General features: G+C 55.5%; 1 protein-coding gene across 1 annotated transcript in view; it reads left to right on the top strand.

Moving 5' to 3' along the window:
* Hmcn2 (hemicentin 2) overlaps nucleotides 1-12,095 on the top strand; it is a 173,908-nt gene that overhangs the window by 73,518 nt on the left and 88,295 nt on the right. The window contains exons 23-26 of the mRNA XM_017796457.1: nucleotides 6,345-6,472; nucleotides 8,580-8,834; nucleotides 9,436-9,522; nucleotides 11,252-11,446. Of these exons, the coding sequence (XP_017651946.1) occupies nucleotides 6,345-6,472; nucleotides 8,580-8,834; nucleotides 9,436-9,522; nucleotides 11,252-11,446 (665 nt within the window). The remainder of the gene's footprint in view (nucleotides 1-6,344; nucleotides 6,473-8,579; nucleotides 8,835-9,435; nucleotides 9,523-11,251; nucleotides 11,447-12,095) is intronic.

Here is a 12,095-nt window from a genome sequence, read left to right as displayed (position 1 = left end):
ATTTTAATAATGAAATGGAGATCTTTTTTAAAGGTTAAAACCTCATTTAATGTTATGTCTTATAGGGTTTATACTGAGTACAATATTGTATAGCTGTAATAATTCAACTGTAAACCTAAAAATTACAGCCAGTTTTTAAAGAGAAAAAGAAAATTATCATCCTGGAGCCAACAAGATGGCTCAGCAGGTAAAAGCGCTTGCCACCAACCTGATGATTTTTCAATCCCTGGGCCCCACATGGTGGAAGGAGGGAATCAACTCTCTCTGACCCACACCTGTAACCCCAGTACTGGAGACTGGAGGGGACAGAGGCAGGAGGATCCCTGGGGTCACTAGCCAGTCAAGCCCAATCAATGAGCTCCAGGGTTCAGAGAGAGACCCTGTCTCAAAATAATACTAGTAATAATAATAACAATAATGTGGAGAGAAATAGAGGAAGACACTAGATGTTGACCTCTGGCCTTCACATGCATAAACACACATGCACACATGTGTACACACATGCACACATGTACATACAGAATTCTCCTTTTACTGTGTCATCTCGTCAAAATCTCCCATGTTTCATAGACTAGGTTTTTAAAAATTGATTATTTTTATTTTATGTGTATGAATGTATTGTCTGCACGTGTGTAAGTGCATCTGTGTTGTACAGCGCCCATGGAGGTCAGAAGAGGATGTTGGATCCCCTGGAACTGGAGTTACTGACAATTGTTAGCCACCATGTGGGTGCTGGGATTCGAACCCAGGGCCTCTGGAAGAACGGCCAGTGCTCTTAACTGCTGAGCCATCCCTCCAGTCCCCAGACAGGTTTCAGGAGCTCCACCTCTGGACCAGACAGCTAACTTCTTTCACTGTCCAATTCAATGTTTTTTTTTTTTAAAGTGAATTCACAATTATACAGTTATCACCATAATCAATTTCAGAACATTTTCGTTATTCTCTCCATCACCCACATTTGAGCAATAGAATGACACCTTTCTTTTTTATGGCCTAGTAATATTCAACTATATTGGATAGACCTTTTGTTTACTTGTTTACCAGTTGATGGACATACAGATGTCTCCATCTTTGGGCAATTGCGATAGCCTCATTTAAAAAATTGTATTTTAAACAAACAAGGAATGTTTTCAGGTTCTTTTGGCCTTTCTTGCACTTCAAAACTAAACACAAGAGACAAAGTTCAGCCACTTTCAGACCTAGGGCATAGTTCCCCTCCCTCTACCCACAGGCATTGAGCCACAAAAAGAGAGACTAATAAACGTCACAGAACGCCCAGGAAGCTGGGTAAGGGAGGGACAGGCTTCCTGTCTGTGCCTTCCCCCAGCCCTCCCTCCCTCTCTTCTCCAGCCTCTCGTTCCTTCTCAGAGGAGCCCCAAGCTCAGCTTCCAGGCTCATTCTAGAAGCCAAAGGCCTCTTTCCATGAACTGGAGGTGTCTGGCCGCCTCCAGATCCAGGCTGGTCCCGACACACTGTGGGTGGCCCACCTCTGTCTGCCACTGTTCTCCTCTCCCCTGTGCCAACCTAGCGCTTTCCTCCACCCCCCGTTTGGCCAGGAGGGGTGGATCTAGCCAAGAGCCCACTCCAGAGGCCAGTGCAGTGAATGGCATCATGCAGGGGCCACGGAGGAGGGGAACCAGAGGCTAGAGGTGAACTGGAACCAGATCCTCCTCCAACCCTGCTGTGTACGGGGAACATGGCACCCACACTGAGATGCATGCATAGAGATGCGACACAGACACCTACACAGGCCTCCTGGTCTGCACCAGGCCCCTGCTTTTCCCAAGTATTTGAAAAGTAATATTCTGAATTCTGGGGTGTCTCTAGCCCCCCCCCCCGAAAGTCTGGAGAAAGCAAGCTCAGGAGAGGCTAGGGAAGCCAGGAGATCCTGACTCCTCCTGGGTCCCCCACCCCTTCCAAGGGCCTCCTGTATCACATGCTCTTACATGGATTTGGCAGGTCTGACTTCTGCCCTGGGCCCCAGGATTCTTTCTCTTGAGGCCATCCTCCCAGTCTTCCTGGTCCATCCCTACTGTGTGCTTGTGTATCCTCTCAGAGGGCAGGTCTGCGTTCCGGGGAGTTTGCCTCCTGCCAGTAAGCTGCTCCCCGTTTGGGGCATGCGCTTCTCTGACAGTTTTCACTGTTCTAAATGAGGCTGTTGGGCGTCTCAGCTCCCATGTCCCTCTCTATCTCCTAGATCACCTCCTTGGGTGATCGGGCCCCAAGGCAGCCAGCTAAGGGTGAGACTGATCTGATCCTGGGACCGTGGGACTGTTGTTTTTCTGGAGCATCCTTGTTACCAATGCAGGATGTGTGGATCAGTAATAACACACACCAGCACGGTGCCAGATCAAACCAGACACTGAGAGAGGCCTGGGGACCTTCCCAGAATCACCCCACTTAGTGGGTGAACTTGAGCAAGCATCATCTCTTCCCTAGGCCTCAGTCTTCCTGTCTGAGATGTGAAAGGGTCCAATGGGTGATGGTGGTCAAAGAGCATCTCTCCTTTCAGCTGGGATGCTAGACTGGGCGTGTTGCTAGGCAACAGTGTTTGTTTGGGATTCTGCTGTGGAGTGGGGGCAGCTGGGACTGTTCCTGGCTTCTGGTCCTGCTCCCGAGGCATCTGGCCAGGGACCCACTCAGGGCCAAGTCCCTAGTCCCAAAAGGGGAGGTGGAGCGAGGGGACACGACTACTCCCGGCTTCCCAGTTGTCACATCCCTGTGCCTTTCTCTACCCACTCCCTTAGACCCTGCAGGACAGCCAGCCCACCCACCCATCTCCTTACGGAGGCCGGCTAATGAGAGCCAGAGGCCGAATGCAGACTGCCCAGGGGCCCTGTGTGGGGTCTCTGGCTTGGTGGCCAGTGGAGGCTAGCTTGAAAGTATGACATCCTACTATGCTGAGCGGCTCCCTTTGTTAACCAAACACCAGAGTCGAAACTTTGCTCACCACGACAGCTGGATGCACAGTGGTGGGGTCTCGGTGCTGAGGGCCACTGTGCCTGGATCAGCTGAGTGGTGTGGGCAACACTGCTCATTACTCTGGCCTCTGTTCTGCTCGACGGGGTGATAGTGCCCTTGGGGACCCTTCCCTGAGGCCTGGCTGGGGAGTGTCAAGTGAGAAGGCATCCCAGCAGGTGCCTAGCTGTGTAGACGTGTACAGGAAACACACGATCATTGGCAGCCACTGCTGACGTCAGCACCACGCCTGCCAGCATTGTGAAATCTCAGGCCCCTTTCCTCAGTTTCTCCAGCTCAGCATTTCCACCCACGACTTCCTTAGGGGGGACTATGCCATTGGGATGAAGGCCCCCCCCATCCCGCCTCAGAGCTGCCCTGGCCCAACAGACACCACCACACACACCAGAACACAGTGGGCAAATGCCGAGTGTGGTCTGACTGTGTGGTGGTGAGGACCCCCCCCCCCCCGGTGGACAGGTGGCTTTGAGGAGTGCCACTCCTTCCCCAGCCTCCAGCCTTACTGTGTGCTTGCATAGTGAGGTTGGAGGTGTTGCAGAGTGACCCTCAGTCACCAGAAGCAGCAAGATGAGTGGCCTGTGTTGCAGTGGGAGGGACCAGGGTAGAAAAGCACCCAGATTCTAAACAGTGGGGAGCCCAGGGGCACTCCCACTGTGGAATGAATAAATATCGAATAAATGAATGAATAACTGACTGGCCTACCTAGGCTGTGGACTTCAGCCTTCCTGGAAGTGTTAGGGAAAATTTCATGGAAGGGCTGGAGCCTGTCTGGCCTTGAGATTGGGAGGGCAGCACAGCCACACTGAAACTGTGGTGGACACGGGCCATATAAGTGAAGGTGGGGAAGGGAATGTACGTGTGAGCAGGGACGGCTGTAATTTCCACCAAATATTTAATGAGCACCTACTATGCGCCAAGGGTTGGGATGAGCTGAGGATTTGAGCACACTTGGCTCCTCCCAGGCAGTCCCCACCAGGTGTCACAGGTGTGATGAATACCCAAAGGCTTCAGGAACAGGCAAAGGCTGCCGGGTGCTGGCCACACTGGGATGCAGGCAGGTGCAGCCAGGGGCTGGGACTATGCCAAGCACTTCCCATCAGGTGTCCTTAGGTCCATCTGGGCAAATCAGGGGGCTGTTGGTCAGCCCTCTGCCTGGGGAGGCCTGCCAGGGTCAGTGCCCGCCTCCCCACCCCGCCCCCACATAGGTTCCCCAGCCCAGCACTCTCACTCTAACATCTGTGTGCATCTCGCTGTTGACAGCAAGGTCCAGTCCAGAAGGATGTCATGTCATAAACAGGAAATTCCCCTCAAATCCGAGTGCTCCTCTGGATGCTTCGAGGAGCCATCTGGCTTCAGAGCCTGGGGGAAGCTCTCTGGATTCCCCACCTCCCTGTAGCCCACTGCTAGAACAGACTGGTGACCTGTGCACTCCCTCTCATCCCTGACTTCCCTGGCTGAGCCTCTGGAAAGGTGCAAGGAGGGCGATGTGGGCAGAAGGAACAGGTGGAGGCTGCCTGGAGTCCCCTAGGCCCTTCCTGACCCTGGCCAGCCTCAGGCCCAGGGCAGCTGTCTTAGCTTTTCCCTGAGCCTTGTTGGAAGGTCGAGGTGGGCCATGATTAAAGTGTGGCTCTGTGTAGGGTCTGAGCTGGGTCTGATAATAACGGGTAAATACAGTAGATGGAGCCTCTGACAGACGGGTAGCCCACATCTCAAGCTGGGTGGCGAGAGCTGTGACAGGGGACTTCAGCCGTGGGAGCCCACAGGACAGGCTGGCCAGCCTAGTGTATCAGGGTTGCCTTCCTGGAGGAAGTTCTTTGTGAGTATGGATGGGAGGGCAGGTGTCCAGTGGATGGGCAGAGTGGGTACATCCAGGCAGGCACAGAGCAGCGGAAGTGGGGTGGGCCTCAGCTCTGAGAGGTTCAGTGGGCTTTGGGGTTGCGGGTGGTAATAGAGGAGGGCTGGGACACTCTGCATAGGGTGCTCCAGGTCATGGTGCAGTGCTTGAGTTTTGTCCAGGGAGTGTGACATGGCCAGCTCAGCACTCAGAACAAGCACCTGTTCTTCCACACAGTCACAAGGCCCCTTGGTTCCTGCAGGCCTTGACTTGCTTGTCTGTGCAGTGGATCCTCTTTCTCATTTCTTCCTTGTGATCTAGCAAGTGGTCCCCCTTTCCCAGAAAATGACCTGTGACTTATTATAAGGGGAAGACGGTGTGCTTGGGGCTAGGGATGTAGCTCAGTTGGTAGAGTGCTTTCCTGTAGGCTAGCACGCCGCCCACAGCCGGGCACAGTGCCTGCTGGATGCTTGGAAGTAGCTGGAGAGTTTCTGGATAAAAGGGTCCATCACCCTGCTTTACAGATGGATAGACTGAGGCAAAGCCAGTGGCCTGACTCTGTGTGGAGTGAGCTGTTGACAGCTTGGGCCTGGTTGGAAACTGTGCACCCTGCATTGCCTCTCTGCATCTTGCAGCAGCTGCATATGGGAAGGAGGTGGGAGTCGGGGGTGGGGGGCAAGGATCCCGATAGCGACTCAGAGTTGCCATTTTATAGAGATGGAAGCTTGATCTCAGCAGGGAGGGGTGGGGACCAGATGGGAGCCTAGCCAAAGACCTCTGGCCAACTCCAAGCTGAGGCTTGGCCCTAGGGTGCCCCACCCCCGTGCTGGTCACTTATTCCTGGGCCACCCCGGGGCCAGGGGCTGTAGCCGCCATCCCTCCAAGCCAGCACATATGGGGCTGACATCATGTCTGCAGGGCCCCTTGGGGTCCAGCCCAGCTGCTGGAGGCTGGCTGAGGGTCCTAGAGCCTTGAGAGGGGCAGTGTCAGGTGGGCCAGACCTGGTGGAGAATCTGCAGTTCCTACCCGTGGGTCCTCAAGTCGGCCCTGGAGAGCAACAACCCTAAAGCCTGGGTTTGGGTTCAGAAGGGCCCTGGAGCTCAGACACTGGGGGCCCCAAGGCTGGCAACTTCTCTCTAAAAGAGGGACTCTAGCCTCCCCAGCAAGCAGATGTGCTGAGGACAAGGGGCGTTGCCACCAGCTGTCAGAGCAGCAGAGAGTCGGGAGTTATGCCCAGGCCTCATGGATGTAGGTCCATTTTGCAGATGAGGAAGTGGAAGCCCGGAAAGATAAAGTTATAGCCCCAGGTCACATAGCTAGGAAGGTTCAGAGTGTGGATCAGGACCCAAACCACCATTCTTTAAGTCCTACAATGACAGGGCCTAGCCTTGTCCTTAGAGGCAGGACAGGGACTGGAGTGCAGGCCAAGAAGACTGCCTGGGGGAGGTGGCTGGATCCTTGGAGGCAGGTCTCTAAGCTTTTCCCTGGGTAGGGTAGAACGAGATCTCACTGCTGTCCCTCCCTTCCTCAGGCATGACCTCCTTCCATCTGGCTCCCTGCGTCTGGCCCAGGCCCAGGTGGGTGACAACGGCCGGTATGAGTGCATAGCCAGCAACCCTGCGGGCGCCGCATCTCGCCGCTATGTCCTGGGGGTGCAAGGTAGGGCCCACACATGGCTGTCTGTCCCTCCACCCCCGTACCTTGCTTCACCTGCCACCCCAACCCTACACCTCAAAGTGCCAGATCATCACCCTTTCTGGTAATCCCGGAATCCCCCATCTGCTCTACCCCCTCCTCCCCCTCCTCCCTGTTATCCCTGGATCATGGCCTGAGGAAGCTGTTACCAAGACCCTCAAGAACAGGGGCCAGTGGGGACCAAGCGTGGGGACACGCGGGGCCAGCAGCCTGTGATGGTGGCTCTAAGGGCATCTCTGTTCAGTTACAGTCACACAGCCCCGGAGCCTGGCTCTGAATGTACAGAGGCTCATGGTACTTAGAGCACGTGGGACCCCCTGAAGATGTCCTCACTAACCCCACCCTCTTTCAGCCAGACACCCCTGCCCCTGTAATGGGCTGACTGCCATTTGCAGAGGCCTCCCATTCTCCAGACACCGCTGTGGCCTTCCCTCTATGGCCCAGTGACTTAAATATACACCCACTGTGGTTCTGGTCCCCAGCACACCTTGGGTCCCAGGCCCACCTGTTTATCCAGGCCCCTTTCAAAAAAAACCAGCTTGTGCCAGTCAAACACCAGAACCCGGAGGAGACCTCGAAACAGGACCAAGCATGCCCAGGCCACCTACTGCTTCACAGGGCCTGTGAGGGAAGGGTGGGGAGAGACGATGAATGCCCTGTGCCGTCAAAGATGATGTGAAGTCCACGCTCAGAGCCTGTGGGTAACGTGGGCCGGAAGAGCTGTACACACTTTCACGTGTCCTTCATCCTCCTGTTAGACACACCATCCAGCCTCACAGCCCAACTTCACAGATACTTTCTGGCCCTGTCCAAGCCTACATCCCATTTTACAGACAGGGTGAGACCTAGGGTGGGGGGTGGGGGCAAAGGTTTACTGTGTGTTACACTGGCCAGTGAGAGGGATGTGGGAGCCAAGGCAGGGTAGCAAGCTGGGAGCAGCGGATCTGGGTTTGAATCTCAACCTTGTTACCAACTTGCTCTGAACCTCGTAAAGTGGGGGCCACAATAATGCTCAGCTTTCAGTAGTCAGAAGGAACAGATTTTTTGTTGTTGTTGTTTTTTTGAAGCAGGGTCTCCCTGTAGCCCCAGCTGTCCTGGAACTCACTATGTAGACCAGGCTGGCCTTGAACTCACAGAGATCCACCTGCCTCTGCCTCCCAAGTGCTAGGACTACAGGTGTGAGCCACCACGCCCGCTAGGAACAGATTTTTATCAAGTACACAGAACCCTGCAAGCTGATGGTGGGCGTGGCGTGGCAGGCTGGGCGTGGGGCTTTTCCCTGCTCCTGTAACCCTTCCAAGCCCTGATGCTAATCCAGGTTCCCAGGCCTGGGTTTATCTCTGACTGCGTCTCAGAAACTGGGATGGAAATGGGGTTTCTCAGCTTCCTGACACTCAGGAACTGTCTCAGACTTCTGTACAGCTTGGGAAGCATCATGGCTTGGGCTCTGTGAATGCTCCTGGCCTGCACATGTCAGATCTTCTTAAAGCTGCCTGACGTCCTGGTCTCACAGACCCAAGGCTGCGGTCCCCAGCTCTTTCAGCTGAGAGAGGAGAGAAACCTTCACAAGCCTCTGTTTCCCTATAGGCTGAACCAGTGGGGTAGAGGGTGGGGAGACAGGCTGGAAAACACAAAGGCATCGGACATGGCAGGGGGCCACTGGGGGCTGACACCATCCATGGCTCAGCTGCTGAAGAGTCTGATGCTGTGAGGAAGGAACAGAGCTGGGGTCACATAGACACTGGTTGAGTGTGCTTCTCCAGCCTGGCTGGGCCACTGTGAGTCAGTCTACACTGCTCTAGGGTATAGACCACAGGGCCCTTTTCAAATGGCGCAGAGCCCATTCATGGGAGCCGGGGGTTAACGGTCTCAGTGCATGCCTGTGTTCTGGTGGTAGCTAGATTCTGGTCTTTTGGCATGTCGGGAAAGCCACATGGGGTATCCTAAGGGCCATCCTTAGGTCTCCCTTCCCACCTATTAGAACTTAGGCTGCTTGTTGGCATTAAGGCTGCAGAGTGGGTCAGGGCTGTGGGACCCCTCACCAGGTGGCCTGTCCCTGGGACTCTGCTAGTCCCGCCTCAGGTGCAGCCGGGCCCTCGGGTCCTGAAGGTGTTGGCAGGAGAAGCCCTGGATCTGAACTGTGTGGCTGAGGGCAACCCAGAGCCACAGCTGAGCTGGTTCAAGGATGGGAAGGCCCTGCGGGGTGGGGAACTCCAGGGATCCGTCCACTTTGCTGCCGTCAAGGCCTCTGACGCCGGGCCCTACCGCTGTGAAGCCTCCAGTAGTGCTGGCACGGATGCTTGGGAGCTGGAGCTCCGAGTTCTGGGTGAGTCCCTGAGCCCCAGTGCAGGCCTCTGCAGCATCTCCCGCCACAGCCCCAAGGCTCTGGGGAGCTTGTTGCTGTTCTGGGCTTAGGACCTGCTCGTGCCTTTCCTGACCTGTCAGGGTCTCGACCAGCAGGTCCTCAGAGCCATTTGTGAGCTCCCTGAGCCCCATGTTCTCAGGCTGGGACCTGGGACCCTAAGAGCTCTGTGCAAAGTCCTGTGACATCATGGTTGGGCAGCAGATGCCCGGCCTGGCACAGCTCTCCCTCTTATCACCTGGCCAACTCAAGCCACTGGCTCATCAGCAAAATGATCCAGAAGTAGGTAACTGAGAGATTACACATGACCCATAGAATATTCTGGATTGTTGGCTCTGACATTTTCAGCATTGGGAATTGGAAGCAAGGTACTGTTGGGAGGATACTGGCAGGACAAGACCTGTCCCACCTTTATTTTTGAGGCACTGGCCTAGCCGCTGGTGCTGGACTCCACAGGAGGCTGGGGTCTGGGGTGCTAGGAACTGCCCCCACCATCCCAGATACCTGGAGGGAGGACTAGGCTTTGAGCTCAGGATTATAAATATTGCCTTGTCACTTTCCACAGAGCCACCGCACTGGGGGGCTGATGAGACCAGTGGCCTGCTAGAGCGAGTAGCTGGAGAGAATGCCAGCCTTCCGTGTCCTGCCCAAGGTGAGGCCAAGCCCATGGTGGGGCTGGGGAAGTGAGGGGCTGGCAGGCCTGGGTTCTAGCAACCTGGCCATCCTTTAGGCAGGTTGCATGGGTAAGGAAGCTCGGCCCCTGTGGAAGTGAGAGCTGAGGCTACGGACAGCCCTCGGGGCCTTGTGAATATGAGATTCAGGGCCGTCCCACCTCTCCCCATACTTCTCAGCGATCTTGAGCAAATCAGCTTTTCTGAGGCCCCTTTTGGAATTGCAGCAACAGTCAGGGGTCCAGCTTGCCACCTCTGGGCTCAGCTGTCCAGGGCAGAGCCTGGCTTTGGCCCTTTCTGGCAGTGTATCTTCCTTTGAAACCTCCGCTTGCTCATTGGCCCGGTGGGAACACACCAGTCCCTGTCAGTAACCCTGTGAGGCATCAGGGTGGAAGGTTTGAGTTGCAGGACCCAGCGCCATGCCTGACACTCAGGAAGGGAAATGTGTTCCACAGCACCCTCACTTTCCCAATCATCTGCCTTCTTGGGCTTGTCTGTGACTAGTGGGTGAAATGAACCATCTCCATCATGGTCGGTCAGTGTTCCCAGGGGCTAAGTGTCTGGGGAGCAAGAGGAGGGTAAGGGAGGTCAACAGGAGCCTGGAGAGAAGCCTTGGGTCTCAGCAGCTCCTTCTGCAGCATCAGGGTACCAGGGAGTTCAGCACCAAGGAGGCTGGCAGGAAGCCGGTACCCAGCCTTGGTCATGGTGCTACCTAGTGTTGAACTCTGGAAACAGCAGGCAGAAGCACACTGGGAATGTAGCAGTGGGAGCCCACCAAGCCTGACCTCCTGCCTTCTGGGTGTCCCATGGTTGTGGACTCCTCATCTCCTCATATCCCCACCCCATTCATCCCTGGGCCATCAAGGGCCAGACTCCAGCCCCACAGCTATCTCCCCCCTCCGGCCCCGCTGTGGCCTCTCTGGTCTGGTCTACCCCCAGGCTGTACTTGACTGCCTCCTTTCCCAGGTGTTGGCAGTGGGTGAGCTCTGGCTCATCAGCCCTGTGTCCTGCGCCTTGTGTCTGAGGGATACAGAGACACACCACGCTCTGGCACAAGGGCGCCCCTTGGGCCCACAGGGACACCATCACCTCTCCTCTGGGGCTGGGGTGTGTGGCCAACAGTGTGTCTGCCCCAAACTTGGTTGCCCTGTGAAGGGAGGGACAGGACAGGCAGAGCCAACACCTCCCACTGCCCACGCCCCACCCCAGTATCACAGTGCATCAGTGCGGCATGGCAGACATGCTTATTTAAGCAGCACCTACTGTGGGTCAGCCGCTCCAGTGGCCTGGGCACAGCAAGGAACAGCAAAGACCCTGATCCTTGGGGAGGAAACACCAGGAAATAAAAACTGACAGGCACATTCTGTGGAGTATTTGAAGTCAGAGTTGGCAGGCAAAGAGGAGCTCAGGGTGGGCAGGGGATGCAACCGTGGTGACTGTACATAGGGTCTCCCTGAGAAAGGACCGGGAAATGAGCTCTGTCCCTGCTCTCATGTGCCCCTGGAGAACTTGGTGACCATGTGGACGTGCAGCATTGTGTGAGGACAGGGGACAAAAGCTGCTGATGGGAAGAAGTCCAACCTGGGGGTGACACAGGGCCCAAGACCACCCACTGAGGGTTGGCAACATGTGTAGAGGGGGGCCATGTGAGGAACCGTGCTGGTATGAAGGTGTCTGGTGCTCATCTGATGACTCTGCACACCCTGCCAGGGACACCCAAGCCACAGATCACATGGCGGAGGAGCCCATCCTCTGAGCCCCTGAACCGCCGGCCAGGTGTGGTAGTGTTGGACGAAGGGTCGCTGTTCCTGTCCTCGGTCTCTCTCTCGGACAGTGGAGAGTATGAGTGCCAGGCCACCAACGAGGTGGGCTCTGCATCCAGAAGAGCTAAGCTGGTGGTCTATGGTAAGCAGAGACCCTAGACTGGGGGCCAGGAACAGGCTTGCACCCACCTCCCACACTGAGACCCAAAATGATGTCAGGTCCCCAGCACCTGAGTGCTCCCTATAGAGGAGGCCACAGGTGCCTGACCCCCAGAGACCAGGAAGAGTGAGGGATTGAGGGTTGTTGCACAGGGTACCCCATTTCATCAGCAACACCTCTGGGGACAGTGTGGCAAAGTGCCCAGAGCTCTGGGAGTGGCTTTGGAAATGTTCTGGCAGGTGCATCTGTTAAAATGAACATGACAGGATCTGGGGAGATGGCTCAGTCAGTAAAGTGTTTGCTGTGCAAGCAGAAGGATAAGAGTTCAAATCCCAGTACCCATGTAAAAAGCCAAGCACTGCAGTATGCCCCTGTAACTCCAGCCCTGGGGAGACAGTACAGGGGCAAGCCTGGGGTTTGCTGGCTAGCCCAGCCTACATGGTGAGCTCCAGGTTTCAGGGAGAGATCCTGTGTAAAAAAATAAGGTGGAGCCAGGCATGATGGCACACACCTTTAATCCCAGCACTTGGGAGGCAGAGGTAGGCAGACTTCTGTGAGATCAAGGCTAGTGTGGTCTATCTACGTAGTGAGTTCCAGGCCAGATGGGTCTGCAGAGACCCTGTCTCTAAAT

Source organism: Nannospalax galili, unplaced genomic scaffold, assembly GCF_000622305.1.
Source record: "Nannospalax galili isolate Female #2095 unplaced genomic scaffold, S.galili_v1.0 scaffold290, whole genome shotgun sequence".
NCBI lineage: Eukaryota > Metazoa > Chordata > Mammalia > Rodentia > Spalacidae > Nannospalax > Nannospalax galili.
The sequence above is the reverse complement of the archived record's forward strand: the minus strand, read 5'-3'. Positions and strand labels throughout refer to the sequence as shown.